Source organism: Brassica oleracea, chromosome C5 (assembly GCF_000695525.1).
Source record: "Brassica oleracea var. oleracea cultivar TO1000 chromosome C5, BOL, whole genome shotgun sequence".
Classification (NCBI taxonomy): Eukaryota; Viridiplantae; Streptophyta; class Magnoliopsida; order Brassicales; family Brassicaceae; genus Brassica; species Brassica oleracea.
The window spans coordinates 36,813,856-36,824,471 of NC_027752.1; the positions used below are offsets into that span (position 1 = coordinate 36,813,856).

Sequence of the window (10,616 nt, forward strand, 5' to 3'; positions counted from 1 at the left end):
TTGATCAACAAACAACAACCTCGTAAGCACACATATAAAAAATTTCTTTCTTTAAGAAAAGGAGCGAACATCAGACCTGCTTGAGAGCTTGAACTTGAAAGGAGGACCTTCGTAGAAATTAACCAGAAAATCCTCTCCACAAGTTACAATGCGGAAGGGTCTGGTAGGCTTGAAAGCACAGCTAAGAACACGCCTTGAATGTCCATCAAACTCTCCCACATTCGATCCTGAATCCCACCTAACAGAGGTGAAAAAGGCATTTCCAGTCAAACAAAACAAGACAGTTAACAAATCAAGAATCTATATCATTGATACACTGAGTTCGATCTGATTCAACAAATCCAATACAACAATCAGCAGAAAGACATAAACTTAGTTTTGGGAAAAATTACCCAATATCGATGAGATGAAAATGAGATTTAGACAACTAAGAGATTTAAGAAGAAGACTCTTTATAATTTTGGAAAGGGTTTACTACAAAGATTTTGTTTTTGGAAACTCTCTCTTACAAATATTTTCTCTCTTTGTTTTCTCTCTACTTAGATGATTACAAATGGTGCTAAGCACCCCTATTTATACAAGTGAAGAAGCAAACTCTAACATGTTCTAGATTTCTCTAAATTATTATCTTATTTCAAAATATCTAACATTAATTATTCTACTCCATAACTTTCTCTCTTCTTCTCCATAATTCTAGATAATTCTTCCTCATTGTGCTCTTCTTTTGGGCTTTTAATATGGACCATGATTTTTGTGTTTTGGGGGTAATGGAGGAAAAAACCAACACTTAGACTGGTCATTCGAAGTCAATGCAATAAACCAAAAAAGACAAGGCAACGAATCAAGAATCTATCATTGAGACACTATGTCCGATCTAATTTAACAAAACTCAACGCAAAAATTAGCAGAAAAAAACATAAACTTAGACTGATTGGTCGAACCCAATGCACAGGAAACGAGTCAAGAATCTGTCACTGAGACACTGAGTTCGATCTGATTCAACAAATCCAATGCAACAATCAGCAGAAAAAAACATAAACTTAAGACTGATCAATCGAAGTCAATGCATTAAATAAAACAAGACAAGGCAACGAATCAAGAATCTATCATTGATACACTAAGTTCGATCTAATTCAACAGACTCAATGCAACAATCAGCACAAAAAAAAAACATAAACTTTGACTGATCAATCGAAGTCAACTTAAAAACATCAATCCTTAAGATCAGAATCTAATTTTTTTAAGCGAGTGCAATAGTACTACTACTCACATGAAGGCCCGAACGAGAGACTTCCCTTTGCCATCACCAGAAGCAACGATCCGCATCCCATCAGCCGACCACTGGAGATCATCGATCCTCCCAGCCAACACCTTAAACTCCTTCTTAAGCACATGATCGTCGCGAGCTCCCCAGATCCTCACCGTCCCGGAGACATCGCCCGACGCGATCCACTCTCCGTTGGGGGAGTACCGCGCCACCGTAGCTGGGTAAGCGTGCTCTCCGTAGATAGAGACCTTCAAGGGGTTGTTGAGGTCGAGGATCACGACGGATCGGGCGTTGGTGTAGAGCATGGTGTCGGACTTGGAGTCGCCGGAGATCAGGATTCCGCGACCCCTCTCCGTCGAAGGGATGCAGGCGTAGGTTTCGGCAAGAGTCATCGTTGAGAAGAGGATTTTGCGGAGATCGGGTTTGAGTGTTTTCGGGGGTGGGTTTACGGGTATCGTGAAGGAAAAAGGTGAGAGGAGGAGAAGGAGACGAGGAGAAATGAAAAGGACGGTTATTTATTTTAAATTGCTTTTCTTTTTAATTTAAGATATAATGTAGAGTAATGATTATTGTCACATAAACATTGGGGAAAAAATGAATTTCATCACAGAAAAGAATTATAAATTCCGGCAAGGACGGTTTTGAGTCTTTTGATATTAGCTGTAATTTTAAGAATTGAATGATCATTGTCACATAACAGTACTTCTCATGCCACCATATACCAAAATTTGTATTGCAAAAAAGAATTTAGTTACACAAAACAATGTCATTAGAGTTTATAGAGATAAGGATAATGGACTCCATGTTTTTTCATTTGAAGTATGCGCGGTATTATCTGAAAGTTTTTCATTTTATGTCTATGTCGTAAGAAACAATGACATTCAAATCTTTTTATGGTATCTGGCTAAAAATTGATATTTATCATTGTTCTCTACCCTGTGAAAACCATTAATTTTGTTTTTGTTGGATGAACAATTAACTTTGAGAACTATATGGATTACATGGATTGAGTTTATTTTAAATTCTAAACTACTAATAGGGCATACTCCTAGACACTGTGAAAAATGTCAATTATCAATATTACACACAATAATTTCATTTAAACCCAAACACATAGTAATAGCTAACATCAACATAAAGTAATTTATCTTATTTTATCTAAAATATTTGTTAGAGAAAAATGATTTAATAAACATTAAAGTGCAATATATTTATAGTTTTTCAGTAAAAATGTTTTAATATTTTATTAATTTTTTAAAAAAAATAATGACTAAAATTAAACAAATATTTAATTGATTTAAGGTCAAAAAATAAGATGAATCATATAAGATTAGATTATAGCGTTGACCACGAAAAACCAAAAAATAATTAAAAATATACGTAAAATATTTAATCAAATTAGTTTTCAAATAAAAAGTTTCCAATCTTTAATAGTAAAAAGAAAAGTTTGACTTCACTCTCCATCACAATATGTAAACATTATTATTAAATACTTTTCTAAACTACTAGTATTTTTATTCAAAAAAAAAAAAGAAATCTAAACTAGTATAGTATTGATAAATAGAATGTAATAATTTCAGCAAGATTGCATGCAGAAATTTTCAGTTTAAATTCTATTCAATACTAAAACATTATTTATCATCTATAAAAATATATTTTAAATACTTATATTAAAATTTAGATATAGTTATTTTGAATTAAAAATTGAAAACATTATTTAATTGCACAAATTCTCTTAAACATCTATCTATAATAATAAAGCAGAGTTTTCTCTCACCTTAGGCCTCCACATCATCGAGAAGGAAGGGGCAATTAAGGACACGTGTCCATCTTTTATTTCCGCAAGCCAGCTTTCTTGACTTCAATTTGGGCCATTTATGTTTCTGTAGAAATGACAAGGCTCAATCTCTCATTTGACCAAAAAAGCCCTAACATGTCTCCTTCACTTTGTTTGTTCGTTTCGATCTGAGGAACCCCGTCCGTTTCGATTCCTTTCCCCAGCTAAGAAATGACAATCGTTATGGAATTGGAACCTACTAATCTGGTTATGGTCAAGAAAGGTGGAGCGTCGATGGGTAGTGATCTGGTCCTGGCTTGATGGAAAGGTACTGAGACATTTCCTTTTCTCAATTATCGATCCCTATATTGCTATCCCATTATCCCGTTCCTTTTTCTTTTCTTTTTTTTGCGCAACTCCTTCCTTTTTCTATGATCATACTTCTTTCTCAGTGTTTATATTGTTGGTTTTGCTAGAGATTTCGATGTTCATGTTGTTGTGGAGCTCTATTTCTCTGAGCTTAAGGCTAGCCGTTGTAGGAAGGTTGTGGTGACGAGGCTTCTTATGTTTTTGGAAACTTGAATTATTAAGAAATTCTGTTCTCGGAAGCTGGAAATAATAAGAGATTGGAGAGTTGATGGGCGTGGATCTGCTAATGGTCAATCGAAAGGTAATTATTCTTACTGTCTACTTCGATTTAAAAACCTGTACACCTTCTGGATTATCCTTCTTACAAGTGTTCTTATTTGGCCGCAGTCAACAAAGCAACATAGCTTCTGCTCAGGCTCTGAGCCACCGATACCATCGCTATGTACATCATGTACCTTATGGCCGTCACAACCCTTCGGTATTTGAACTGAAATACTGATGATATGGGTCAGATGTACGAGCTATACTTCGAGCTTACTATTCAGCTTCATGCAATTTGATGGGGTTAGTTCTTTCTTTTCTTTTGTGTGTATTCACATGCCGATCCTGAAGCTGGATTTAAATCTCTAGATCAGATTTCAATTTCTATGTTTTAACTAAGAAAGTTCTATTTGGAAAAATTCATGATTTTGTAAATACCATGCTTTCTGAAATTTTGTTGCTATTTTGGTTTTCTCTTTCGGATTCTCAATGATGATTCATGAAGATTAAGCGTTGACTTCAAATATGTGTTTTTTGAATTGGTAATTATTGTGAAAAGCTGTGGTCGGAACATGAATTTATGAATTTTGTTGCGTTCTATTAGCTCTTTGACTCGCTCTCTATAGCATCCCATAAATGATGAGATGATGTGTGTTTACGCTCCCCTCTGTTCTTGATGCTCTCTTTTTGATTCCCGATGGATAGTTCATCAAGATATATGTGTCTGATTTCATGTATATGTTTATAGGATTGCAACATTTAGATTGCCACTGATGGGAACATGAAAGTATAATATTTTTAGTAGTGTTATATTAGCTCTTTGACTATACTTTTCAGATGCAATACTTACTGTTGTGCTCTCAGTGTGGAGAAGCAGACTCTTATTTCTCAAATCTGCTAAACTTTTTCCCCGCGTACTCTACTATCAATTTGTTTTTCTTCTTAAACTTGATCAGCTTAGTTGATGACAACCAACAATCTGTCTGGCCCTTTTATCTAGGATTGTTCGGCCTTGAATCTGCTTGCATCAAAAGCCTTTGACCTTCCTCATCCTACCAAGGGTCGATCATCTTCGTAGGTATCTTATTTACGCGTTACTGCTCTCCGATGAGGCGATGACCATACAGCACACTGGAAACAAAAATACCAAGCCTCTAAATGTGTCCTCAAATCTCATTACCGGCCTACCGTCTACAAATATAGCACGGTATTCAACTGTACTGCTCTCAACTCTCTTAATTTGTGCTTACAGTCATCTTTCATGGTTTTGATCTTGGGTTCTAGCCTCAAGTCGGAGCGTGTTAGAGACCATGGAGAAGAAGGAACAAATGCAGTTTCTTATGAACCTGCTGCAGACAAGACAAGACACCAAGGAGAAACGCTTCGTTGAACCCCTTTTGATATGTAAGAGCCCGCACAATACTCACTCATTTCTGTTTTTAATGATTATTCCAATAGAGGAGAAACAATTAACACAAAACGTGTTGGTTGTTTAGTCTTCATGCGAGATATTCATGTGAAATACTAGCTCCTCTTTCACTTTTTTGGTGCGACGAGTATGCTGTGATTAAATTATTTGATTGTGTTGATTACTTAATTTTGTTGAGCATGAAATTTACTTGCATAATTGTAATATGATGCTTGATTTGTCGTGATTCCTTTTCTTTTCTGTAAGGTAGCCAATAGGAAAATTCAAAACCTCAATCTTTAAGACAATGACCACTGTCGGGCATGTAATATTTGTTACAAATTTTCCAACAATCAAGGTTGCACCATAACAAATCCAGGTGACCACAAATTTTGAAAACCAAAAAATAAATACCATTCATCTCTTTTTAATTTTATTATGTTTATTTTACTCCAAGTTAGATTGCAGCTTAGATTTTATCGGTCTTTAGACAAGGAACATGGCTGGATATATGCGAAGTAATTGTGTGAATTTATCAAATGATCTTATATAATTACTGGCCAATTTGGCTACTATACTTTCTAAACTAAATTATTTAATTATTGAACAATTTCCAAAATATAAAAGTTAAAAACATCATATATGCTACCAATATAATAAAACAATATCACAAAATAACAAAAAAATCAAAAACAAATATAATTAATAACACAAATTATTCTATTAAATAATTTAAAATAATAACAATAATAGAAAATCAATCCCTAGTCATTTAAAATAATAGAGAATAGGTAGAATTAATTATACTCAATCATAACTTTCCATTTACAAAGAAAATTTCCAACCATGTCGTAGAAAAGTTGGCAGACACCCTCATCAATTGTTTACATAATATATAATCTATAAAAGTAGATTGCAAATTGATTGAGAATACAAAACACTTACCTGATCACTTGAAAGTTGTTGTTATTTTTATTTGATATCTCAATCACATGGTAGATTGGACGCAATGTCATCAAACCTATTTCTGTAAATAATTATTTTAATAAAGGACAGCTAATCTAATATATAACAAATTTGCAATAAAGGTAACTTTGATATTTTTAGACTTTTATTACTTTTGCATTGCTTAAATTTTTTATGTCTCTTAATTTAAAAGCCAAAACTATCGAAATTATAAAATACTAGATCCTTTTGTCCACACTACGCGCTGATTGTGTGTATTATAAAATTTTATAGTATTTTTATATTTGGAATTTTTTACAGTATTTCTCTTATAAATCATAGAATGTAAAAGATAATAAAACAGATGATAACTTTAATTTTTTTCATTGCGATTTCTTGAATTGAAGAACTTCACATTGTTCTTTATCATTTTGTCTCATATTAGTTTTTTGTAATTTTTTTCTAATCAGTTCATATTTAAAGTGGTGTTAATCATTAATCTGTACATTATTTTAATATATAAAAAATATTATTGTAATAGTATTTGAACTTTTTTGATCCAAAACACTTGCAGTCATCAAATATTAAAATAAACAATAACTTGATTTTTCTTTTGTTCCAAAATTGTTACTCCTCTTTAGCCCATAAAACAAACTGTTTTAATTTATTAGTTTGATTTAATTTTAATTAATTGTATCACTAAAATTTTGAGAGTAAATATTCAGTTTTAGTTTGGGGATATAATTTAAGTTATCTTTTAGTTTACACATTACTATTTATTTTATAACAATTTGGAGTAATTTATTTCATATGTTTGTATATTATTTGAATTTAAAAAAATATCTGATGCACTAGCTTTTTGTGACAAATCAAATTAATGACTCCATTAGTTTTTTCACTAAATCAGTTCCATGTAGTTAATAGTAACAGTAACAGCTTCGCCAAAGAAGAAGTGTACGTCATTTGATATAGGTGAATTTTGCAAGATTAAACTCGTAACAACATGGAAATAAAGAGAAGATGGTCTATTTGTCAAAAAAAAAAAAGAGAAGATAGTCTCTTTCAAGATTAAAGATGTCAAATGGTTTGTGATTGTTGACAAAAATATATTATAAAAATAATGTTAAAAATATTAGAATATAAAACTTAAATAATGATAGAAATTAAAATTTCTAATATTATTAAACGAAACTTTAGTTTTAATACTTATATTCAAATCAGCCATGTTTAATTTCCTATCTTATAATTTACAATACATAATTTAAAAATAAAAAAAATTATAATACTATTATGACTGAAAACTAATAGGTCTATATGGCCCATCAATTTGTTTTGTTAACTTGATTTATGATAGATGATAATCTGAAAAAAATTATCTGGTGCAGATATGCTATCATGTCCTATGTGATCGAGAGAACAAAAAGCAAGATAAATGAATTATGTAAACTATTTTTCGAGGCCCACCATTTGGTATTGTTGCTTACATCCATGATCTCATAAGCATGCGCTTGGTACCATTGCTTCTGCCTCTAAATTCGGTCATGCCATCCCTAAAAGAGATGACCCCCAGTCAAGACGATCACGTAAAACCCATTCGTCTTAGTATTGGAAGCAGTATCATAGTTGTACTTCACCATACCGTCAATTGGACGTTCCCAACTTCTATGTAATAACAAAAAGCTCAACATCAATTTGTTAATGAAGTTATAACTGTAGTCTTCACCCATTCATCCACCTCTGCATTAGTCGTTCCCCATCTCCTTTGAAGTTGTCTGGTTGCACTTCCTTTTCTTGACTGTAAAGTAAACATAATACTATTTACTTTAGTATAATTAATTCTACCTATTCTCTAGTATCATATACATGCTTCAACTTTGCATAACAAAACACCGATATAAAATGGATGAATATGTTTTCAGCAAGATGTAAAAAAGAAACCAATAGCAGGTTAAGTAAAGTGCATTTAGTAAATCCATATATCATAGATTAACCAAACTCAGAGTAACCATCAACAATCAAAACTCTTCATTTCAAAGGCTGCAGAAAAATAATTCTGGATCCCATATATTTTCAGTATTCCGAATCGATATCTAAACAGACTGTAAGATAAAATACCTCTTTCTCCTTTCCAGTTTTCATAAATGGCTGATTAGAAGCCCAATAAACTCCTCCAGAAATCATATTTTTATTGCCTAGAAATAAAACCGAATCATTTACCTTGTTTTGCGGATCTTTCTCTAGTTCTATTAATAAAAAGTGGTCATTTCAATCTTAGACACATGTTCAAAGCCAAACCGGAACCCACCTGGCCGTTAGATTCCAGTAACCACACGACAAATAAGCTTGTTCCATCAGCCAATGCAAAGATTGTGTTTATCAAATGAAGCTTGTACCTTATTTTTTAATTCTTTCTCTGGCTCTCTCGTTTTCCCATCCGCCACTGCCCCAAGGATCATTATCTCCATTCTCATTTTCCAGTATCAAAATTTGGACATGTTCCAGTTGTTGGTGACCTCCAGATACTTGAAGCTAAATATATTGTGCTCTGAACCACACATTGTATATTTCTACCATTCTCGTTTACCTCCTGCTTCGATACAGTTTCGTAACAGTGTGTTAGAAGACATGAAATAGGAATTTTATACTATAAAGGACTATATAAATTGCAAATCATTAAAAAATTACAACACGATAAGAAAATGCAAATGATTTACTGCAGCCTACTCAGAGGTTCGACCTGCACTTGAAACATAGACATGACTGTCTTTAACATCACACCTCCACAATCATAACTTACAGTGATTTAAGAGTGAAGAGGAAGAAGAAAGATAATGGATGAACGTACCATTGTTCGTCCCTGAAGGAGGCTCTTAGACGATCAATGACTGATTAAACTATCCAGTTGGCAAAAAATGAAATGACAGACACAGGCAGAAGCCACACACATCAGTTACGTCAGTAACATTATAAGTAATCTTATCCCCATTCGGTAACAATAGCTATGACATAATTTTATCCGCAAATCTCGTGCAAAAGTGCACATTCTTGCCAACAGCTGTTCCAATCATGCGCAATGGCATCAATGAGGACACGAAACAAACAATTCAACTCTATTAGTGATGAATAATGTATATTGTTTGAAATAAATTCTGAGAGGTATACGGTTAGGAAATCAAAAGCATGATGAATGAGACATCGACACATACCTCTTCATCAATCATCAGCATCTCAAGCCCCATATATAAGGATGCCTCCTTTTCAAATTATTGCCAGCTTCCCAGAAATGGATTCGCCTAAACAACATCTTGGAATCTACGGGTCCTGGTGAAACCTGAGCAAAGAAAAATGGAGAAGGAGCTTGCGCGGTGGTATTAGGAATGAATTTAAGGAACTGGGCAAGAGATTGTTGGGTTGAGGTATATATATGGTGATGCGTTTCAACTGAGTGAGTAATGATGGTTTCTTGAAGATGCATAGATATCTTTGATTGAGAGGAGGGATGTGGAGAGGTACAAAGAGTCTTCACTTGATGAGTTATAATGGAGCATTGAAGTGCCATTGTTGTAGTCGTAGGAGTTACACCGGGGAAGTTGGGTAGACGAACAGATTTGGAGTCGCTGGAGACGTCTGAGGTGAGTAGGCTAAGGAAAATGAAGCTATAAGTTATACAATGGGGTGACTATTTTGATGGGTGATGATAGGGGTTTCAAGGCCCCTAATCAAATGTTGTAATATATAAGATGTCAAACCAGTCCTAAGTGATTATGATGCAAAGGGAATGCAAGATCATGCTTAATTTAAGTGCTACCAGTTTTTGAGATGATTTGAAACTAGATTACTACCTAAAATGCAATAAAGGACAATGCTTTCTTTCTTATAAGAAAGGAGAGCTCATGGGCTATGGGAATTGATCTTGGGTGATCAAGATTCAACCTAAAAATGTCAACTTTTAACCAATCTATATCTACCTTAGGCCTAGACACAATCCTATGCAAACTCTATCCCTAGATGAATGCTCATTTACCTAGATAACTCAAGCATCAAATTCCTTTGGTTGAATGTTATCTAAGTAATCATTAATCTCAAGTCTACTAGCCATCTTAACACCTTTAACAACAAATCCTTTTGGTAAAGGATGTCAAAAGCTTAGAAGAGTTGGTTCAGGCATTTCATCAAACACCTTCCGGGTATGAAATGCCTAGAGCTCAACTTTAGAGAGGCCAACTCTAAAGTTGCATTAAAAGCCCTCTACTATCAAGGAATAAGATTGATCTATACCTAAACACCTTAGATCTAGCTTAATCACCCTTAATCTCCCTAACCCATGAATCCAAAGATGACTACTCACTACTCTCCATGATGAGCCCAAGAATCAAAGATGATTTGGTGCTAATCATGATTAGTGACAAGATAATCAAACAATCACAAGAGAGAAATGATCAAGATAGGATCTTTCACCTAAAAGTTCTTTTGTGATTTGATAGAAAACAAGATAAGATCCTACAATTAGGTCTGAAGGTCCTTTATAGTAGCTTAAAGTCGAACCTGGTTTAACCCAACAAACCTGGGTTAACCAAAACACAAATTGG

General features: G+C 33.7%; 1 protein-coding gene across 2 annotated transcripts in view; it reads right to left on the bottom strand.

Moving 5' to 3' along the window:
• The window catches only part of LOC106295473 (66 kDa stress protein), a 7,054-nt gene extending 5,267 nt beyond the window's left edge, over positions 1 to 1,787 (bottom strand). Inside the window, exons 1-2 of one of the 2 annotated variants that reach the window (XM_013731387.1) lie at positions 1,271 to 1,786; positions 77 to 238 (exon numbers count right to left, since the gene is read on the bottom strand). In XM_013731387.1, coding sequence (XP_013586841.1) covers positions 77 to 238; positions 1,271 to 1,659 — 551 coding nt within the window. In that variant the 5' untranslated portion in view covers positions 1,660 to 1,786. Of the gene's footprint in view, positions 1 to 76; positions 239 to 1,270 lie in introns of both variants that reach the window. The other variant, XM_013731386.1, reaches the window with a different exon arrangement.
• Positions 1,788 to 10,616: the final 8,829 nt, after the last annotated feature.